The sequence below is a fragment of the Ascoidea rubescens genome (assembly GCF_001661345.1).
Source record: "Ascoidea rubescens DSM 1968 unplaced genomic scaffold ASCRUscaffold_8, whole genome shotgun sequence".
In the NCBI taxonomy this organism is placed as follows: Eukaryota; Fungi; Ascomycota; class Saccharomycetes; order Ascoideales; family Ascoideaceae; genus Ascoidea; species Ascoidea rubescens.
Genome location: NW_017962920.1, coordinates 703,777 through 726,627, shown reverse-complemented (window position 1 = coordinate 726,627; position 22,851 = coordinate 703,777). Strand labels below are relative to the sequence as shown.

Here is a 22,851-nt window from a genome sequence, read left to right as displayed (position 1 = left end):
GAGATTTGAGAGCATTAAGCATCATCTTGTACAACCAAATAAGACATCATTTGACTGCATAAATTGATTTGAGCAACTTCCAAACTCTTAGAGGATACACAGCTATCACAAATCCAAGAGATGGTTTCATCTAAATTTCACAGTTGATAACTCCATAAAAACGTGCAGTTGTCACATCCATTTGATGAGCATTGAATCACTTTGATGCTGCAACAGCAAGAGCGACTCCAACACATTAAAACCTAATTACCGCGCAAAATGATTCACTATATTAAGTACATTCCGGCAGCGTAGACTCCTGAGCAACTAATCAGCAACTGGCAATATCACTTTTCGGTGCTGATTTTATTGTAATCACTGAACGCCAGCCAAACAGATCATTCTCCACAGAGAAATCAACCAACCATTCATTGTCAGCAACAGCATCCTCCTTCTCGTGAATTAAGCCGATGTCAATCTACTCATCATTGTTATTAGAGTCTTCTTTTGATGTATTTGCTGAAGCAAATGCCGTTGCGTTAACATTGACACTCACAGCCATCCAACCACTATCTTCCAAAACACCACCAGCAATAGGAAGAGCACCAGCACCGATAGATAAAACTCAAAATCCAAGTGGAATTGCTCTTTCAAATCCAGCAAATGATGAATCATCAATAGTAAATATTGATTCATCAAAACAACAACAAGAACTGAGAACAACACAGCAGTTGTGAGAATTCTAGACTCTGAAAGCCTTTCTACTTGTGTCGTACCCCTGAAAAGCTCAACGCACACTTGAATCACCAAAAATAGATTGCCGGCTTTGGTTAAGCATCTAGCAATAAGCAGCAAATCCATAATCCTTGAACACAACAGCACTAGCAGTTTTTCCACTAAATAGTTCAGAAAGAGTTGTTAACCGATTTCCTTGATTGATGAGAATCATACTCATCAGCGGCGCTGCACACACTACCGCGTCCATCCACAAACAATCAGGAAGACACTCCTAAATTATCGTTGTCATAGCAATTGCCACGACTGTTTCTTGCGAACGTTCACGGACACCATTTTCATGAGAGTCATAACGAACTGACTTCTCATAATTGATTTTGTCAGATTGGCCAAAAGCTTCAAACTGCTGGATGGAAGCTCGTTATTAGATTCAACTTTAAAAATGATTTAACCTATAGTGGTTAAATAAATATGATATTATATACCAGCCACAAAACAGCACATGTTCGTGTACCAATTGCATCCACAACTACATTTTTTGAAATAAAATCAACAAAGCTAAAAACATAACATCTTTCATCAAAGGCAACAACTGTCAATGGCCCTGAAAATTCATCGCTAAGAAGACCAGAAGCAGCGGGGTATGTGGGGCGGACTACTTACTAATCATTGTGGTCGCATTTCCTTTCAGCCGACAGCCACATTTTGAACCACTTGCAGCAGAAATGCCATACATTTTGGCTATTTTATATGCAACAGCTTTACCTACACCACCTATTCGCTCATGCAGATTCAAACTAATTCTAGTAACAGCACATGGAACAACGACAAAATAGAACATTCTCGAAGCGGCTTCTGTTACAAGCAATCGCATCATTCAAATTTCTGCAATCTTCTTTCAATGAAAAGTACGCCGTTTTAGTTGATGCAGATGAATCGAAAATAAAATTTGCACCATGGGGAGCATGAAAACCAATTTCTTATGATCCCCCCACACCGAAGCATCTTTGTAGCAACTGCATTGACAACTACGATGGTGTCACCAATACCAGCAACCTGACATAGATTGGAAGTGAAGGCGCTGATCAGTTCACCTACACACGAAGGGCCTTGCTAAACTTCAGAATCGCAAGAGAATCGTTTCAAGCGCATCATCAGCGTGCTCAACACATAGAACATTGTCGCAAACACCAGATGATGACGATTGCGGGCATGATGAGCAGCCACAGCAGCAGAATCATCGGGTGCAACAGATGAACCAGCTAGAGCAGGCCGTGGTGCCAAGCACCCGCTATCAAAATGCTTCTTCTTGTGCCAGAAAATGCATTTCACTCTTTTCATTTAGGCATCTTCAATCGATCCCAACCAACAGAAGTAAGAAGTGCAAACCCTAGGCTTCCAGCAGAGGCATCATTACCAAATTGATTTGCCAAATCAATTGCAATGGTATATGTAAATTGGTGAGGATCTGAAAATAGAGTAAATTGCCTTCAGCTTTCGAGGAGTCCAATAGCAAAGCAGGATACAAAGTAAGGCAACTTCATCACTCTTCTAGACATTGGGAATATTGCCGTGGACTTCATCAATGGATCTATTGTAATATTCGCAAAGTTTAAAAAGTTCATCAAGTTGCCCTATGTTGTATGCTGCTTCACTATTGAACTTTTCGGACGCTAAAGCCCCTATACACAATGCACACACTCTCACAAAATTTCATTTGCTGATTCAATGGGTTCCGCCAATCATCTTGGTGATGGTCTGATTGCTGGCTGCCCACGTTGAACGGCGTTAGGCTCTGTTAAAAAGAGGCATTCAAAACGCCAAACCAAAAAAAAAAGACATGCCAACGCTGTCACATCAAATGAAATTTGGCTGGCGAGTCCCTTGCACGACGGCCAGGTTCAGCTGGTTCAACTGTTGCTGCCGCTGAATCGGCTGCTGAGTGTGCTCTGCTTGCCCCCCAAACTCATCAATTGCTCCTTCTTTGGCTGTTTACAGTAGCTAGCATGCTAATGATAAATTCCAGATGGCTCGATTTTGACTCCAGTCCGTTGCACTACATTTGTGCTACCCTTCATTGGATCAGCGTCTTAAAACATCAGAGACGTCATATTGTTAGTTATCGTGTCACTGTCGTTCAAGTCAAAGAAATTGGTACTGTGATGGGTGGCAATAGCAATCAATGGAAACACATTCCTGATGCTCCCGATAGAGCAAATTTCATTCCCATTTCAGCTGCTACATAACAGAGATCTATGCTTCATTGATACCTGCTGAGTCTATTGAAATAATTCATTGGCTGCAAAATCAGCAGTGTTAATTTCATATGAATGAACGATCGGCCCATAAGCTGCTCCGTCTAATACGTCAAAGTGGCATGAGCGAGGACCACATGAAGGTACATCTGCTTCAAAAAATAATTGAAAAATGTATAGCGACTCTGCAGCTGAAAGTTCAAAATGCCTGTTGTGTCACAAACAAATAAGGAGAACAATGACTTATATGTCGTCCGCAAAGTAGGGCACTGCTGTCCTTGTTCTTCATGCTGCTCATATTGTTAACCACCTGGCAGCTACTGATGCTGATGAAGATTCGTCTTCTTTACCAATAAAAAAGAATTGTCAAGAAATGTGGTTCTTGCGGCAATTACTGCACCATCATCAGCTGGTGGCAGGTGTGAATAATATCTTAAGTCTACACAACCACTGTTGCAAATGAATGTTTACACTCCACGATCTGATGACCAGCTTGCCTCCAAACAGTTCAAGAGACATTTGTCGATCTGAGAAACTGAAGCTTCGAAGGTCAGCGTCAAATCATTTTCATCAAAATGGGATTGCTGAATGTTGCCAAAAATCAAGGGTCACTAACGCTATGAGAATGTCAATTGAACTTAATGCTGCTGATCATTTGTGCAATGATCTTGTAATGTTTGCGCTGCTACTGATGAATGTGAATTACGCAATACAGGGAAGTTCCCCAACTACACTCCCTCACTGATTTAGTGCAAGAAAGTGACTGCTGCTTAGTTGAAGCAGAATCGATGTCTTGCGTGTGCCATCATCCCCGAGCAAAACGGGAAACATATGCTCAGTGAGCCAAGGGTCCCCTGCCCTGTTGCGGTCCGCGACACGAATTGAAATGCCATTAGGGTGTACAAATCTAGCAATAGCTGTGATGTTCTCAGATTTTCTTCTTTTGTTGATGAAAGCTCCCTGTTGTTGGAAAGTTCATCATTTGCCGCTTTGAGGCAAACATTTGTTATTGTTGATAAAATTACACCTGCCGCTGGTGGAGCCACAAAAGACAATCAGTGCACTGCAATGAATGACAAATGTAAAAACACTGCGATTCCTTCAGAAAAACCTTCAAATGATGACTCCAATAAACAACATCATTATACTGACATCCGCTCAAATGATGAAACAATGGATAATTCCGTTAACAATACACCGCATTAAAATCTATTGCTTGCATCCACTGATGATGGTGATCAGGCCGCTAATGAAAACAGCGGGGCTCCATCAAATAAAGACCAACGCTCTGGAAACAAAAAAGATAGTCATGACGATCTTGATGGCACTCCCAAAGTGCTTGAATGCTATACCAACGATTAAACAAATCCAACTTGACACAATCTTACTCAGATATATCTGGCTGCGGCTTCTACGCCGCAACTACAGATGATGCACATGGTGCTTACTGTATCTGCAAAGTGCAATGTCAATGAAGGTTTCAATCAACGGATAATTGCATAATCTATTCGATAGTTGACTCTCTCTAATGAGAACCCCGTAGGCTGCCTTTTGGTGCTTCCAATAGCGTCGGAACCAAATTAAAATACTGCTAAAGCTTGACATGTCTCTGAGCGGCTTGCGCAGGTTAAAGAAATTGACTATACTGAAGAATTTAATACCATTAGAGAACATGAAACTGCTAGAAACCCTTTTGCTGCTTCAGCAATGAGTTTATTAAAGGCTCCTGAAGTGGCTTTGACAACTGCATTCTCTTAAAATTATAATCACAATAAAAAAGATGAAAACACCTCATGGGGATTTCACTGCTGAGTATCCTCCGAAAGAATCAATGCTGCACAAATGAAGATATGGATTTAATCAATATCTTCCTTGTTGGTTCAAAATAATACATGACAGCTCTCCAAGCCAGTGGGTTTCAAGGAGCCTCAGCTGGGCAATGTGTGCTTTGATGTTTGAAAACGAAACGCCATTGCATACTCCAATAATAACTGCATCATCGTACAGGTGCAGATCATCTGATACAAGTTTCAAGCCGGATGAATATCTTGCATTGCTGGTCAAAAGGTTAGATCGTTGAGTGCTTTGTCTTTGAGATCTTTGATTAAAGTTGCCCAAAGTAAAACCGATATTTTGCTGACTATCGAGGCTTACCTCCGAAATGTGGCTCCACTAATCCAAATCAATAATGATCAATTGCAGCGAGCTTCAATAATCATTAGACGACTGAAAATGCCTTATATAAGTGATGGTTTAGCGGTTGATGCTGAACAGTCTTCAACTCACCTTCCACACGTGGCATCACTCGTGCCTGCAGCAAACGGGATGTACTAAATATGTTGGTTTTGCTGATTTGAACCCCAGTTGATACTTGGAGCACCAACGACGACAGGTTCAATTGTTCTGTAAGAGTGTTGATGCACTAAGCACAGCACCACGTTTTGCTCACTGCAATAAGCTTTCATCATTTGTGTTGTTGGTATTTTACATAAATGTAAATGCAAATCTTGGCAAGCACATTCCAGTAGGTGAGAATATGTTTCGCATTAATCAAAGACCACTGATCGTAATCAGAAACCCTCAAATGATAGTGACTAATTTATCACTTATGACACCGTGGATTTAAGACATTTAGTCAGTGAAAAAAGGCTTGATCTTAACGAAGATCGTCAAAATAATTGCTACAAATCAACATGAACCAACTGGTTCAAGGTGAGTACAATGCTGCTCGCAATGCTGCAGCTCATACACCTGTCAAACAACGCCAAACCAAGTATAATCAAGTACCCTTTTATGGACGAGCTGTGCATTGTTGCATTTACTTTTGCAGCGAATGATAAATAATGAAATGAAACTGATATGTTGACAAAAAGATAAGAGCTGCAGATCTTAAATTTAGCCATACCTGGCTTCATTAACACAATTGCCAATAGTGATGCTCTTGCTGATCAGTGCGTATCAAATTTGCTGACCACTTCGTGCTTCTGCTATGACATTGTCTTTTCATGATTTATCCGTCTGTTGTTACTCAACAATGCTGTTACACATTCTTCGCATTTACCGTTGTTAAATTGGATTTAGGACGGTGGAATGTCTATTTCGACTCTCTTGCGCTTTTGCGTCCATTTTTTAAACAATCAACATTTTGTACGTGATCAATGGCCGTTGCTTACGATCTGATTGCTAGTTGAGCTTTGCGTTTGTCTATTATTGATTAGCTTTTGATCTGACATTGAGGCCAGCGATTATAACCTGCGCAGTGGTTCAGAAAATTATCTGGTTCGGCACAACCAAACTATAGAGGTGACCGGGTATAGTCTTTGCCGCACCAGGCAATAATACTTGTCTTTACACTGTTGTGACACTCTGGATAATTTTTCTTACTGCCACGCGCATGCCACCAATTCAAACACACCCTTTTGTGTCACCCTAGATTTTTCGTTTTAGCAGGCAGTGGTTGGAATTCAAACTGACTCCACTGCGTGCGTCAGCGATTCTCTGGATACTATGTTTCACACTCACTCTTAGTAACCGCTCGCGCAATGCGAACAGTCATTTGCAGTTTGTCTAAAATTTTTGACTAAGTTGACCCGACTGTCTGAGAACTGGTTACTGGGTCAATGAGGGCTGTTGCGAACCTCCCGGATGTCTACATTTGGTCTCTTGGTGTCTGTCACCGGTTTGCGCCAGCGACGCTCTATGATGTAACTTGGTTCCCTATAAAAGGGGCTGGCGGTCTTTTCTACGTTTTTCATTCTTATATACTTCTTCACCTTTATACAAATCTTGGATTCGCTACAACATATACATTTTCCCCTTAATATATTATCATGCATTCCCTACATCTTTGGGTTATTTCTCACAGCATCACGTGAGAAGACCGGTGACAGACACCGAGGGACTGATTGTACACATCCGGGTGGCTCACAACAATAGATCTTCATCGATTCGCTACAACATATTTGGTGATTGCAGGATTTCGAGAATTTCCATCTAGTTTTCACTCAAACAATAATTCAGTCATTGATGAACTTTATTGAAACACGAATAACTATATGTACTCAACGTGATCTTTGGCGAATTTTAAAGCTTCTGCAGCAGAACCGCCAACCAATCCATGTTTCACTCTTATGTGCCTGCTTAATGCATCACCACGGCTGAAAGTTTTTGGTTGGTGAACTTTTTTCGGTAAATAATTGTTTTCCGAAGCAGCTTCAACATGTTGATCAAAATTATTACGAAGGCTTTGCTTGTAGTTTTTTTCACAAATTATACATTTGAATATTTTTTTTCTTTCAGCGTGAATTGTTTCTTGATGTCTTATTAAGTCATAAGGTCTTGAAAAGCGTTTCAAGCATTGAGCTCCTGTAGCAGGATTAAGCAAACGGCACTGATGATCTGAAGTAATAACATTTTTGGAACCGAAGACAGTAGTGTCGTTCTTATCCTCGTTATCTATGCCGCCCTTCAAAGGAACTGATTTCAATGTAGAAAGAGCACCCTGAGATTTATGTTTTTGGTTTTTGAATGGCAGAATGACAATAGAGCTTGAATTGATATTCACAAATTTCAAAATTTTTTTATTCTCTTGTGGTGAATGACTGCTATTTTCACCAATGTCATTCGGCAGAAAGTAATTATTTAATTTACCATGATGATTTGTGTCATTGGACAAAAAAGAATTGCATGAGGGAGAATCTTTACCCAAACATTGTTGATTTGATATTGCAGTAATAAAATTAGTGGCAACAGCCTTTTTAATCAGTTTGAAGTTACTCGAAGAATACAAATTGGAGTTTGGTTTTGATTTGTCTAGTTTAGACGTGTGCGATTGACCAAAATCAGGAATCATGTCTACGTCCATGATGTCGTAGCAATCATCATCAAAGTTGAAATTGGTAGAAGTGGTATCATTGTTATTATTGTTATTATTGTTTAATTCAGAGCCACTTGATAAAAAAGGAATGTTCCTATGATTAACTTGTGGAATTTTCAGCTGTTTAGTAGGATTCTGATAATCGTAAAGTGATTTGTCATCCAAGATATTGGTTTTCTCAGCGTTCACGTTGTTTTGTAAATTAGCATTAAGGGGGTAGTCAGAATTCGATTTAGAAAATATGATTGATGGAGGATTCGGATGAGGTGGAGAGCTGAATTGTTCAATAGAGAGACTGGAATTAGTTATAGAACGATTAGATTGATAAAAGTCTTTGGGTGATGATGATATTTCAGGAAGTTTTGGCAACTGGATACTCTGATGATCAAGTTGGGTAGTGTCATTTGAAGGATTTTGAAGGCTATTTAAAGAATCGTCATTGAAATTACATTCTTGATAATCTTTAGGAAAAGTTGAATCAAAAGAAATATTAAAGTCAGGTTCCAATTCTTGAGCAGGAATGACATTAAAACCCAACTCGGAATTGAAGGACATTTGAGGTTCCGCATTGTGACACTGATAATCTAGATTTTCAGGATCTTCATCCTCATCATCATTGTCTTCATCGTCTTCGTCATCTTCGTCATCTTCAAGAATTAAATCTTCTGGAGAAAGAAAGTAAGAGTTTAAGGAATTATGGTAGGTGGAATAGTCGATTGATGTTGAATAAAAACAATCAGAAGAAGGAACTTGAGGGTGATTCTGAGGATAACAGGTGTTTGATTTAAAAGTGAACAACGAGTTGTTTTGCAGAGAATTAATGTTTGAATTTATCATTTGATTATTTATAGTATGGTCGACGGGACTAGATTCATTATAATTGGTATTAGTGACATCGTTATTATTGTTATCGCTGTTATCACTATCGTTGTTATTAAGTTTATTGATTCTAGGAAGGTTATTTTGGGAACTATCGATCTTTGAATTGAATGCTGTTTTATTGCTTGAATTATTAAATTTAAATTGATTTGTTTTAGAATTGGAATTTGATTCATAATTGATAATGTCATAATTGATGTGATTTATATTGTTCATCTGATCAAAGTCGTCGAAAAAATTGAAACTATTAAGGTTATTTAAGCTATTAAAATTATTAAAGTTATTGAAGTTATTAAAGTTATTGTAAAAGGGAAAATCATCAGTATAGCTATCAAATTTGTTATTAGTATCACAAGAGTTATAAGAATTGTAAGAATCCAAAAAAGGTAAATGTCTTTTTTTGAAAGTTGAGGGTGAATCAGATGGTGCTACTGTTTTCGGTAACAGTAAATTATGAGAATTCATAGTACTATTAGAAAGATTTTTCCTTAGTAGGACCGTATTGTTGAGCAGGCTTTCATCAAGGAAATTGGTATTAGTGTTGTCGTCAAACAAGTCATTAGAGGATTTTGGCTTTGAATTGTCGTTGGTTGGAATCAATAAATTATCAGGATTGGCATACTGATTGAAAGGATGTATTGCAAGATAAGTTGAGTCAATTGAATTGGGGTCGTAGTTTATCTCATACTCCAGTAAATCGGAATCAAATTGGGAGACCATATTGAAATTCAGTGCATCCAGCTTTTTGTCCATGTTGATGCCAGCATTCTCTGTACGATCATCAAAAGTGTTTTTGTTTACTTTCAGGTTATTTGTGACTTTGGGATTGGTAAAGTCCAGAATAGGGATGGTGTTTTTTGCATTATTTAAAGGGAGACTCCTGTTGAAAGAGGGAGAGTTGGTAGGTGTGTTGGCAAAGGGGAAATTGAAAATGTCATTGAAATTTGAATAGCTGCTGTTTGCAAGAGTGGATAAATTTGGGGTGGTGCTGTGGTTGTTGACAGGGGAGGAATTGAGGTTCTGAAGAGCATGGATGCTGTTGATGAATGAGAGCTCACCCTCAAGAAGATCGTTGTTGGAAAGAGATCGTGGGTAAACAGATAAAAACGCCATTGAAAGGAAGAATGAAAGTTCGATTGTGAAGCAGAGCAGAAAGAGTTTTCTCAGCGGAAGCAACAAGAGCATCTTTTTATATCTTCTTCCCTGCTGTTTTTGCTCCTCCGCCAGCGCCCGCATTACTAATTCGCCGGATCCACAGCCCTGGCCAGTCGAAGCTTCTAGAGCACTCGCAGCCGCAGCCGCCGATAGCGTTGTTATGCAGCGGCCAGAAAGCGCGCGCAGACACTCACAGCGCTGAGCTGTCCTGCCGGCGGTAGCGGGCTTACACCGCAGACCAGCCACGTTTCAACCTTCCAAGCGCGGCAGCACCGCCTTTCGTTCCGTAGCGCTGGTGTAAGACAGCTTCAATTGCACTCCAGGTGTCGTCATCGAGCTCCACACCTCTGGATGATTGTTCAAACGCTGGAGATTCCGCTGCTGGTGTGGCTGGTGTGGCTGGTGTACTTTCCTGCTTGAATGGGGACACGAACAACATCAAGTTTAATTTCTTATTCTTCACCAACAGAATGTTTTTGCTTACTACCTCGTTCAAAAACTCAGAGTTATTTAGCATCTTGCTCTTAAGGAGTATTTTGATTTGAGCCACAGACTTGATTTTATCGTTCAACTTTTTCTCTCGGACTTCATTAAGAATCATGTTCTTTATCTGGTATATGGTGATGTTCTGATTCCTGATCACCAAGTCCATGTTCAATTTGAAAAGTGGCTTGACTGATTTCAAGTTCAATATTATTTCCTCTTCTTTTCCGCCACTAGTCCTCTCCTTTTCATTCAAGTCAATTGGCCCAAACTTCATTTGCCCTTCGACAGACTTATATGGGTTAAAATTCTGAAAGCTAAGACGTAATTTATCTCTATTTCCCTTATCATTCAAATCCAATTTAAACTCATTTGAGTACGTATAGTCAATCTCATTCCCATTCGAGCTGCTTTGATAGTACAACAACTTCAAGTAGTTTTCGCAAATCTCCATATCATCGACCATCTTGCTGCAAATCAAATCCCGTTACAACAACAACCTCAATTGTACGCTTTTATGTTTCCTTGATTGTATTTACTGCTGTAATCTCAAACCAAAGTCTTTTCAAAAAAGAAAAAACTGCTTCTTGTGTTTTGCCTTTTTGCTTACGATGCAAATATCACACGTGACTCTGTTATCTGAATAAGCGTTCAGTTCTTGGTATGGTTTTCTTTCATCTCATCTTTTAATCTCGTTGGTTTATTTTCTGAGGTTTTCTTATTGTCTCCTTCTTATTTTTCTTCTTCTTCCTCTTTCTCTTTCTCTTTTAATTCTGGTTGTTCCAGTTATTTCTTCCAACTTTTTTATGGTTTGAGTATTAATTAATCACTCATCAATCAACATGTCTGCATCTATCACTAATTCAAACCCTTCTGATCAACATGTTCCGAATCGTTCTGTTTTCAATAAATTAGATGATTCAATTTATTATCCTTTACTCGATTTAGATTATCAAAATCGTTTCATAATCTTTAAACCAGCTTATATCAAAAACATCTCTTGTGGTTACTGTAAACTCTCAAAAAACTCAAATCAAGTCTTTCTCCAAATCTACTCAATAGATATTAAAACCTACGAAATCTTGATCAATAAAAACTACAGGAGATCTGGCATCTATCTCTATAAATTTGATTTGCTAAGAAACTGTTGTAATTTGTATACAATCCGTTCAAATTCTTCTTTCTTGAAACTATCAAATGATCTCAAAAAGTCCTTGAAAAGATTCATTCATTTTTTTAATCCTTCCTTCAATATATTTCCAATAGATAAATCTCTTCCTTCTTCCTTTTATAATCTTCTTCTAAAGTTTTGGAACCATCAACGCACAAAAATTAAATCCGTTTTCACTTCCCCTAATTTCACCCCAGAAAAATATAACCTATTCAAAAAATACCAAATAGCTATCCATAAAGACAAACCTTCATCTTTATCTGAAAAATCTTTTACCGAGTTTTTATGTGACAGCCCCTTTAATATCAATTATGATTCTCCCTTTTATCTTCAACAACTAGACATTCTAAATAACTCTTGGTATAAATTTGACTCAAACCAAATCCCTGATTTAAAAACAAAACAACCTTTCTCCAAAATCTTGGGTTTGTTGCATGAATGCTATTACTACAATGATACTTTAATTGCCATTTCCTTCATTGATGTTCTAATTAACGGAATCTCTTCAGTCTATTTCATATATGATCCAGATTATAAAAAGTTATCTTTTGGAAATATCTCCGCCATTAAAGATTTTCTTTTATGTGATTTATTGAATAAAGACTATTATTATTTAGGCTATTATATTAGTAATTGTCCTAAAATGAACTATAAAAAGAAATTTGGAGGTGAATTACTAAACATGATCAACTATAGATACTATCCAATATCTTTATTCGAAAATAACTCTCGCCTATTAAATAATTATCAATCCAATTCGCTTTTGGAAAATTTTGTATGTCTTTCAGATCAAAATGATCTCTCAAAACTTCAAAATTTTGAAAATAATAATGATAAAATTATTCGTAAAACTATCAATGAAAAAAGTCAATCCCACTTTGAATTCAATCTCGATATTTCCAGGTCCCAGTCATTAGAACTTAACCCCTGTTCTTATTCAGTAGAAAATAATTCAAAGGATAAAACTCTTTTAAATGTATCGGATTTATTGTATAATTCTTTCACTAATAAAGGGACGGCTTTTACTGATCTTAAATCTATCGTTTCAACTTTTAAAAATGACCATAGCTTAACTCTCACCATAAACTCTAGTGAATTAAAAACTATATACAACCCAAAATTCATTAATTCAGTCAAAAAAACTGGTGATATTGATATTAGTAACAAAGTCGAAGATAAAAAAGTTGACGATGATGATAATGATGACGATCACGAAGATAATGATAATGATAATGATATTGACTTGGGAGCTTTCCAATTACACAATAGAAATAATACTTACAAGAGATTGCCTTTAATAATACCGGGTCTAATTCCATTAAGTCAAATCAATACATTAATTAAAAATGGAAAGCTAGATAACTTGACAGTAAAAATGTCTTGCTATTCTTTGTGGCTACGTTTTGATCAGGTGAAATTCTCCGACATACCTGAAAAATATGAGCCGCTTAAATTCATTTTGATAGATCTTGTTAGATTGTTTGGTTTGGACATCGTAAATTGTATTTCACTATTCTTGTAAATTGGTTGATTGTATTTATTTATTGTTAGATATCCTTCGTAAAATCGCCATAATAGGAAATATGTGCTAATACGCATGCTCTCTGTACAAATGCTCGTTGCCGCAGTCGTTATCAAAACACCAGTGGGATGAACCATCTTTCCAATTCGGTAACTGCCAAAAACCCTTTTCAAAATTCTATGTTGAGGCATTTTAATTTAAAACCCAATACCTCCAACTAACAAGGGATATAATTCGTACAACGTTTGATTTTTTACTACTATGTCTATTCTTTTATGGCATCAACTTTTCTCAGCTGAAGCTCATTAAAGATTTTTTTTTTTTTCTGCTTATTTCTTTTTCTAGGTCTATTAGTTCCGAAAATACCAAGTTTGGAATCGAGACTATTTTGGAATCTCACCAACAAAAATGTAGATTAAAAACAATTATTGGTGTAAATTTCATTTAGATTATGCTCTATTTTCATGGTGGTATCATGTCAATTTTTAAACTGAAAACATTTTTATATTATTTTTCCCATGACATTGAGTGGAAGGATTTTGAGAAAAGGATCTTTCAGAATTTTGTGGATTCAAAAGTTTACTAAAACTTACTCAAAATATATCCTTTTTAAAAAAAATTACCTAGCGATATATAAAGGTGATGTCTTTGTAAATCAGAAATTATGAAAGACAACTAAATACTAATCAGATATTTCTTTAATGCCATGCAATTTAGCACGCCATGACCGAACTTCAATTAGATGAACGGTGGAAGAAAGCAAAAGAAACGAAAAAAATTAAAAAATAAATCTAGATCTGTTCTTCTACCTACTTCAATTAAGGAAAGGCATTCAAATCATAAGAATTAAGAGATTTCCATAAAAAGTCCCATGATTTTTCAGCCTCAGATAAATATAGTTGTGAATCAGTTTTAATTATTTTGTCAATGTTTTCACCGCAGCTTAAAATTGCTTTTCTTGCAGCTATTCTTGCTTCTTTCTCTTGTTGACTTGGTTTATTCATTTTCTTTAAAAACATTTTCTTTGACAATTCTCCGAAAGCGATCAAAGCATTCTCATATGCTTTCTTTTTGGTTTTTACTGCCTGCTCTTTGTCACCAGTGGCATCTCTCAAAAAACTGGCTTTATTTTCTGTTTCAATACAGAGCTCCAAAGTTTTATATATTAAAACAGAGGCTATTAGGATTATTCCGTCCTCATCAATCAATCCCTGGTTGATTGAAATATTAAAAATTGGTATCAAATACTCTTCCAAGTTATAGATGTACTGCTTAACTAACTTCTCACTTGTTACTAAAGTATACAAAATTTCATATCCAGTCTTACGTAAATTAGCCGCATCATCCACTTTACGTTTGTATGTTCCAATTCTGACAAATTTAAAATATTGCTTCTTGGGAACCAACTGATCAAAGATATTTGGTAGCAAAACGGATAAATCGTGCATAATAAGATCCGGTGTATTGTGTAAGCAAGTAATAATTGTGCTAAAAATAAGTTCTTTAATCAAAAGATTCTCATTAGAAAGGGAACGTAGAATATAAGGGAGTATGTCATTTATTTTCACAGAAAGTTCAATTGATTTCATACCAAGTAATAAAAACTTCACGGTTGAAATGATTGTATACACCAAAGAAATTTCTCTCTGAATATCATGTCTCTCTAATTGAGTTTTCAAATTGACAATAAATCTACTATCAATCAAGCAAATAGTTGATAAACATTCAGCAACAACAGTAGATTGACTTGAGTTAATTGAAATCTCATTACGTTCAGTGGTTATTAGCGTGTTCCAAATATTTTGCAATTCTTCTGCATTGAAAGTGTCCACATTTTCTAAATTTTGTTTTAATGATAAAATCAAAAGCTTCTTGTGATTACTGTCATCGCTTAGTATTCTTTGTAATAAAGTTGGCAAGTAAAGATCAGTATTTCTGAACACAAAATGCCCAATTGCACCAGCTGCAGCCACTTGAACTTTTTCAATAGGAGAAGACAATTTTTCGTAAAACTTTTCAATGGGAACTCGGAGAGTTTTGTATCTACTGACAAATCCCAAAAACTGGATGAGGAACACCTCCTGTTGTATATTCAATTTTCCGCTTCCGAAAAATTGTGTCTCATAGTGGTTAATTTCTTTCAATAAATCACTTGTGACGGCAAACACAGCCAAGAACTCACAGGTCATACTGTTTTCAATCTTGAGCTTATCATTTTTAGCAATCAACAAAAAAAATTTGAATGACAAATTGTGATTTAGTGAATTAGCTAGCACCTGAGAAAACTTCAACATATTCTCGTTTTGTTTAGAGTCGAATACCTTGAAACAATAAACTACCAATTTCAATAAGTCTTTCAAATCACCATCACCAATAATCTGATATTTTTTTTCGAAAATTAACAATGAAAGGCATTGCAAAGAAGAGCACAAGTCAGTTGGATCTTTTGGAGTGTTATGGAAAGTTAAATTGATCAATCGCTGTATGTCCCTTTCATCTAAATCATCGATATGTTTCAACTCAAGCAAAGTACTAACCAATTTCCAGCCATTTGATTTATAAACTACCTGGGAACTAGGGAAAACGAGGTTCATACTTGTAGAAAAAAGTGTTTTCATATAATTACCTGGTAGTCTCAAAGTTTTGGCAAATTTATCAGACTTTAAAATTGATAGCAATAAATCAATTGAAGTATCTGCTGTTTGGTCATATCCTATATTATTTACGAAACAATCAATGATTTTAGTTGAATATTGATTTTTTCCATCAAAATTCATAAAAACATTCCTCAAGCACGCAAGTGACATTTCTCTTATCCTAGCAAGAAATCTGGTTGATGTTGATTTGAAGATAATCAGGCCAATAATCCTATCTGTAATTGATGAGATATTTTGGCTATCTTTGTAATAAGAATTGTGATTAAAGTTTCTGCATTCAAAAAAAGTTGTGACCCCATTTAAAGCATTCACAAAATTTGAAATACTTCTATCATTTAAACCACTTAGATGATCATCTAAGATTTTCACCAAAAGACAATCATCTAATTGCAAAAATAATTCTGTTTTAAATAGAAATGTTGAGTAAAACTTCAATAGCCTTGAATTTGAAAAAGGGATACTCAACTTATTTTTTGAATTTAGAATTGATTCTATAGTAACATTCAAATTATTTCCACTAAAAAAGAATATTTTCTTTTGATTCGTATTATCTTGATCTGAACCATCATTATCATTGACGTGTTCTTTTAGATCACCCTCATTAATTACTTCAAGCAATGTAAGAACGGCTGAAAAAATTTCGACAGACTTCACTTTTTTATTCATTAAATAATTCAAATTTTTAATTAGTAAACTTCTCAAACTCCAACTTTTTTCACTTAAATAAAAATCCTCTAAAATATTAGGGAATTTTTTAATGGAATAAAAGAAGTCAGCTAGCGTTTTAATTATAATAGAGTTGACAGATTCATCATTTTCCATTTTGATCCTTTTAATTAAATTCTTAAGATAACGATCATGGATTTTTTTTGTTAAAACGATGCTTACATCAGACAGACAAACTTCTTGACTATAATTGTTATTACTGGTAAATAATAGATCAATTAAATTAATTGATTGTTGACGTAATGTAGAAGAAGTGTCACTATGTTCCTCATCATCGTAATATTCGTCATCGTCACTGAAATCGAATTCACCTTCATAGCCATCATTTTCTGAGAGATTATCTTGGACACCATCATTTATTTCGATGTCCTCATCATCATCAGATTGGATGTTATCTTCCATATTAAAGGGATCGTAGTTGATAAAACTGTTTGAAACAGTAATAAAAGAATTCAAATTGTCAGATAAAAACTTTTCATTTAAATCAATGGAGCCATTGGAATGTAATGATTTATTTAATGAATTATTAATAGATATGATATGAAACAAAAATTTGATAAGATTTTGTAGACAAGTTAACGAGGTTTCTCTTTTAGAGTCGATTTTCAGTTTGAGGTCATCATTATCTTCATTATCATCGTCAAAATCTTGGGTTTTTAAAAGATCCAAGTTAAGAGTTTTTAGTATTAAATCATTATAAATTTTGGTAAATAAATTAGCATTATCATTCAGATTTAAATCAAAAATGCTTGTGTTGGAAAATTTTTTGGTCTCATTAGTAACTGAACTTAAAATATTTGAAATCAAAAGTAATTTGATAGTCTCAATATCATAAAAATTATGATTGTTATTATTGTTGTTGTTGTTGTTGTTGTTATTAGTGAGACTATCCTTTTGACTTTTTATATGATTTAAATTTAAAATTGAGTCAAATAAAAATTTGTAGTTTTCTTCATATGCAAATCTGGATATAATTGAAATAGCTGCAATTGATTTGTTGAATAATAAATTAAAGGAATTATTTAAAACCAAATCCAATAAAAACTCTAACAACAACTGGATTTCAAGCGGTTTAAAATTCGCGCCGAATTTACTGATAAATTCTATGATTATTCCGATGTTATCTAATGATAAGACAGGGAAATTGAGTTGTTTCAAGTTGTGGATTTTGGAAGTTTTATCAAAAATTGGAATTGACTTTAAATAAGAATTTGAGGTAGGATTTTGAAAACCGTTTAGTAAAACAGGGAAGAAAAAATTTTTGACTAAAAATCTTGGTAATTCAATTTTTTTCAAATTTAAATTTTTTTGAAATGAAATTTTTTTTGCTGTGTCAACGAATGAATATTGGTTAAGAAAATTTTGATCAATTTCAAACAAGTTTTTGAAAATGTTTTTGATCGAGATGGTAAAAACGTTACAACTAATATTATTTTGTTGTTTAGAACTATCAAGTGGGTCGTATGATATTAATAAGCTATTTTCTTGATTGAATTGATCATTTTTGATTTTCAAAGTATTCAATAGAGTGAAGAGCTGAACATCAGTCAACCACATGGATAAGTGATTGAAAGAAATCAATGATTGATTTGAAATTTCTGTGTTGGGATCATTCAATTTTGAGAATAAGTTTAAGATTACTTGGTCAATTAATTGAGGATAGTTACCAAAACACGATCCTCGATGAGATATTAACATGGTCAAATCCAACAAAGACATGAATCTGATATCAGGATCTGAATCATCAAGATTAGAGAGCAAAGCATTAAACTCAGACAAGGTATATGTCTTGGGGATTTCATTTGGCTGAAATTGGTTCATCTTGAAGTGGTATCTTGAACAATAAAATAGAATATAAAATCTGCCACCAGTGATCTAATAGAATCACACAAAAAAGAAGTTTTCTCTGTTGTTCAGAAGCAATTGCAGATCCAGAAGAAAGAGGGTTTGCGAACTGAAGGCAAACTATCCATAAAATTGCCTTCTTTATATCTCCTATAAAGCTGGCTACCGAAAGGGCAGCTGCATGAGCCCGAAAGAGGCAGGTGTGTGCTCACGTGCAGATTGTCCGAATAGTTCCAATTATTATTTCGAAAGAATATCGTGGAGAAAAAAATAAAACACGAAACGGTTTTGCTCACCGTCAAACTGGCCGACTATACTTTTCGCGTTCCGTTCGTTCAACATTGACGGACGTATCAGTAACGTATATGCGAGCACTACCCGGCTTATTGTTCAACCCGAGAAATGCCTGTCCGCGCACGTGCTCCGGTGGGTGCACGCGAGCGCCACCGCCATGAATAACACTTCTAACGTGGCAGCAACGTGTTTATGGGTGCAGGAGTCGCCCGACTGGGCACAACCGTCGCCCAGTCAAAATGTCTGATCTGGGACTTAATGCCATTTCCTGTCCCTGCACCTGAAATTTTTGAATAGCACTCGCTATCTTCCAAATGCGCTGGTGTTATTCGATGGTCTGCTTCTTTATCTCTCACACCTCCGATCCACCTCTGCTGCTTTTTGTTATCACCATTTGCTATTTAATGCATTTACAATAGAATCGCGCTAGCCTTTTCACTATCTCTATCCACATATCTACTGCTCTAGTTTTTATTATTGATACTGTTCTTGCTTTCACACCGATATTGCTCGTTCTTTTATCAGGTTTGAATTCGTCTTTAATAATCTTTTTTAGAATGTTTTGATTGCGCACCGAAACCACTATCATGCTCCCAGGCTATCATACAATCACCTATTGTCTGTCCAATCAACTTGATATGTTCTCCTATTTTATTATGTTGTACATTGAATTACGCTAGTGCAACTTAATATCAATCATTCAGTTTCACTTTACACATACTAGCAAAATTGAATCTAAAGTCTAACCAGTTAAACTTTTATCAATTTTGGACATTTTTTGGTTGTTTTCCTTTGTCTGTTCTTTATAATAAAATAAAGATGATTTGATCTAATTCACACTAGAAATTCAGATATATTCGAGTACTGGCAAGATACTTCGAGTTGTGGAGCTGCTATGCAATATTTTAGCTTTCAAGTAGACATGATTGAGCAAAAATAATACACTAAATTTGACTGATAAAGAGTGGAAGATACTGAAAAAAGAAACCAAAATCAATTCAAATAAGTTCCAGTCATCTGTAATTTTACTTTTAGCTTATATCAAAATTAAAATGCCTTAGTTTAGCTGTGTCTTTTTTTTATAAATATAAGCCTTTTTTATTTCTCAATTTTGTAGAAATTATCTAGTTTTTCCTCTTTTTTCCTTCTTTTTTTTTTTATGTTTTTGTTGTTTTTCTTTACTGTTTTAAATTTTGTTTTTTATGTCTATGGCTTTGTGGTTCTTGTAGTTTTAATTTGGGTTTTTTTTTGACTTTTATCTTAATATTTGTATTTAATATTTACCTTTATTTGTATTTAGTATTTCATAATAACATCAATATTCGCATCATTTAAATCTTAGTGTTTATAAAACTCTCTAACTTTTTATAAAAATGGGTTTATTTTCCTCCAAAAAAGATAAAGAATCGAGAAAAGATAAAGATAAAGACAAAGATAAAGATAAGAAACATCGAAAGAGATCATCAACTTTAGGACCAATACCACTAACAAGAAGATCCCATTCATTAATCACAAATGATAACCGAAACAATAGTATCATCAATTCTTCAAAAAACACTCACAGAAATGACAGAGTATCCAATTCAAATAAAACTTCTTCTCCTTATACTCTAAATAAAAGATCAAATTCTTTACCAATAACAACCAAATCCAATTTAGGAAAATCGTTGGACATCTCAAGAGATTCCTCGATTTTAAAGCCAAATAAAACAATTCCTAAAAATTATGGCCTACCTTCAATTGATTCATACCATCAAAAGCCTCCCAAATTATCAATAAATTCCATTGTTGAAATGAATACAAAGAGTAAATTCAAAAGTGATACTAATCACAACAGTGTTCTAAATTTAAGCAATGCTAATCCCAATAATAACGGTAGCGATAATAATAATCCATCAGGAATACTACCCTTGCCATTGAAAGATCCAAATGAGTTTTTGCCAACAAATTTATTACAGGAATATCAGTCTTTAAATGATATATATATTTTTCCAAACAACAATTTCAACGACTCAAAAAACTTGGGCAGTGGATCAAGTGCTGTAATCAAATTGGTTCTCAATAAAAAAAATCGAAATGTAAAATATGCCTTGAAAATATTAAAATTGTTTAAAAGTGAATATAATACTCCACTAACATTTTATAAACGAATCTCAAAGGAATTCATCATAAGTAAAATCGTATCGAATAATAAGCATGTCATTACAACTGCAAACTTATTAAAGATACCAACAACTACACAATTTTCAAGAAGTTGGGGATTGACTTTGGAATTTTGCTCAAATGGAGATTTATTCGGATTAATCATCCAAAGAGGCTTTAAAAATGTGAAAATCGAATTAAAGTATTGTTTGTTTAAACAGATTACGTTGGGGTTGAAGTTTTTGCATAATATGGATATAATTCATCGAGATTTAAAACCAGAAAATGTCTTAATTAATGAGCATGGAATTTGCAAAATTACAGATTTCGGAGTGAGTGATTTTGGACATGAAATAATTGGGAACTTGGAATCACCCATAAAGAAGTACAAAACGTTTTTAGGATCACCCCCATATGTTCCACCAGAAGTGTTTAAATTTTCTAAAAAACTTTCATCAAAAGAGATTGCAAATACAAAAGGATATGATGGATTTAAGATGGATTGTTGGTCGTTGGGAATGATTTTATTTGCGATAATTTATCAAAACACTCCGTTTATTGACCCATGTACTGAAGATCCCAATTATAAAAAATATTTCAACTTTATTATGAATTATCAAACAAATTTAACAAATTATAGTAACGGAAATATTAGTAATGGTAATAGTAATAGTAATAGCAGCAGCAGCGGCAATATGAAAAGTTTAACTTATGATAATTTCAAATGGGTGAATGGGTTTAAGAATAATAATGTTAAGAAAATAGCATTGGGGTTGGTTAATCCAATTGAAGAAAAACGAATTGGACTTGATGATATATTTAAGGATGAATGGTTCAAGAAGGTCGAGATGTGTATGGATGAAAAAGACGAAGAATATGATTTAAAATATTATGAAATTGATGGGAAAAATAGCAGAAACAAGTATATTGATTATATACCAATCAGAGAGTATTTTGGTAAGAGTAGCAATGAGAAAGATGACAAGTTAAAGGACAAAAATCCAAATAGTGATTCTACTGAAATTGATATCAAAGATAATAAAAATAATGAGAAAATGGATACTGATAAAGCTGGTAAATTTTCGATGATTGATGATATAGAAAATGAGCATAAACAAAACCGAAACAGTTTCAATAAGATGAAAATTTCGATTCCAGATTATATAAAAGAGGAAGATGAGATTAAAAGTGTGTTGAGTAAAATTATCAGCAACGATGTTGACCATAATAGACATGTTTTAGAAGATATATGTGCACATGAAGATAAACACAATTGCAAGGTTGAGAGCAAAGAAGAGAGCAAGACTGGTAGCAATGAGAATGGTAATTTCAGTGATATGAATGATATTATCAGCTTGAAAGACAGCACTGAACTTAACAATAGTAGCGACAATAGTGAGGATAATAGTGATAAGGAAGGAGGCTCGTCACCTAGTACAATTTCGTCCGTATTAGATTTTCAAGTGAAATCGAAGATCGATGTCAAGATGAAGATGGGTAAAGAGTTTGACCAGGACCCTGGAAAGCTAAACGATGAGAGCCACATGAAGTCAATGATTCCAAATGATATCTTGAGCAAAGCACCAGCTCACAAAAGCCAGACAAGTCTTCAAAATGGGTCACATTTGTTTTACAAACAGAACTCGAATCATAACTATGAACCCACCAGCAATAACAAATACGGACACAAATACAACTACAATTACAGCTCCAATTATGCCTATAGCTACCACCATAAGCAGAGCTCAACAAGCTACATGGATAGCAATGGTAATGTGAACAGCGAGGAGAGCTCGTCAGAGGAATCGTTGTACTTCAAGGGTCGCACCAGGAAGCACTTGCACAACGACATTGTGAATATCCCAACAATTGGGCTAGGAGGTTCAATACATCACAACGGATTTCGAATTAGGTAGATCATCAAGATAGAGCTGCGGATAGCCAATAATAAAAGTAGCAGTAAATTGAATTCGGAGAAAGCCAGATATATGGGTGACAGTATCAGCCGCAGGTGTCAGACCTATGTGGCATGAAGACACATGACACGTGCACATTGCCAAGAGAACGTGACAGATCTGCTGACTCAGCGGCTTCTTATGCGATCCAGCCAAGAGCCAGTGGCATGGGCTCCA

General features: G+C 35.1%; 6 protein-coding genes across 6 annotated transcripts; 3 read left to right on the top strand and 3 right to left on the bottom strand.

Moving 5' to 3' along the window:
- Positions 1-988: 988 nt before the first annotated feature.
- ASCRUDRAFT_71037 (uncharacterized protein) lies at positions 989-1,418 on the bottom strand (the record flags this gene model as incomplete). The annotated part of the gene is made up of 3 exons (XM_020191880.1): positions 989-1,120; positions 1,200-1,332; positions 1,378-1,418. The coding sequence occupies 3 exons, from the start codon at positions 1,416-1,418 to the stop codon at positions 989-991; spliced, it is 306 nt and encodes a 101-aa protein (XP_020046856.1).
- Positions 1,419-4,037: 2,619 nt separating this feature from the next.
- Positions 4,038-4,727, top strand: ASCRUDRAFT_8749 (uncharacterized protein; the record flags this gene model as incomplete). Its single annotated transcript, XM_020194957.1, has 2 exons — positions 4,038-4,154; positions 4,596-4,727. The coding sequence occupies 2 exons, from the start codon at positions 4,038-4,040 to the stop codon at positions 4,725-4,727; spliced, it is 249 nt and encodes an 82-aa protein (XP_020046855.1).
- A 2,293-nt stretch (positions 4,728-7,020) lies between these two features.
- ASCRUDRAFT_8748 (uncharacterized protein) lies at positions 7,021-10,828 on the bottom strand (the record flags this gene model as incomplete). The annotated part of the gene is made up of 2 exons (XM_020194956.1): positions 7,021-9,744; positions 10,364-10,828. 2 exons carry the CDS (start codon positions 10,826-10,828, stop codon positions 7,021-7,023), a joined length of 3,189 nt encoding a protein of 1,062 aa, XP_020046854.1.
- Positions 10,829-11,204: 376 nt separating this feature from the next.
- Positions 11,205-13,055, top strand: ATE1 (arginyltransferase; the record flags this gene model as incomplete). The annotated part of the gene is made up of 1 exon (XM_020191879.1): positions 11,205-13,055. The coding sequence occupies one exon, from the start codon at positions 11,205-11,207 to the stop codon at positions 13,053-13,055; it is 1,851 nt and encodes a 616-aa protein (XP_020046853.1).
- An 818-nt stretch (positions 13,056-13,873) lies between these two features.
- On the bottom strand, positions 13,874-18,259 carry ASCRUDRAFT_8746 (uncharacterized protein; the record flags this gene model as incomplete). Its single annotated transcript, XM_020194954.1, has 1 exon — positions 13,874-18,259. One exon carries the CDS (start codon positions 18,257-18,259, stop codon positions 13,874-13,876), a length of 4,386 nt encoding a protein of 1,461 aa, XP_020046852.1.
- A 1,526-nt stretch (positions 18,260-19,785) lies between these two features.
- On the top strand, positions 19,786-22,817 carry ASCRUDRAFT_154878 (kinase-like protein). Its single transcript, XM_020189334.1, has one exon. It carries the CDS (start codon positions 19,951-19,953, stop codon positions 22,633-22,635), a length of 2,685 nt encoding a protein of 894 aa, XP_020046851.1. The 5' UTR covers positions 19,786-19,950; the 3' UTR covers positions 22,636-22,817.
- The last annotated feature ends 34 nt before the right edge of the window (positions 22,818-22,851 follow it).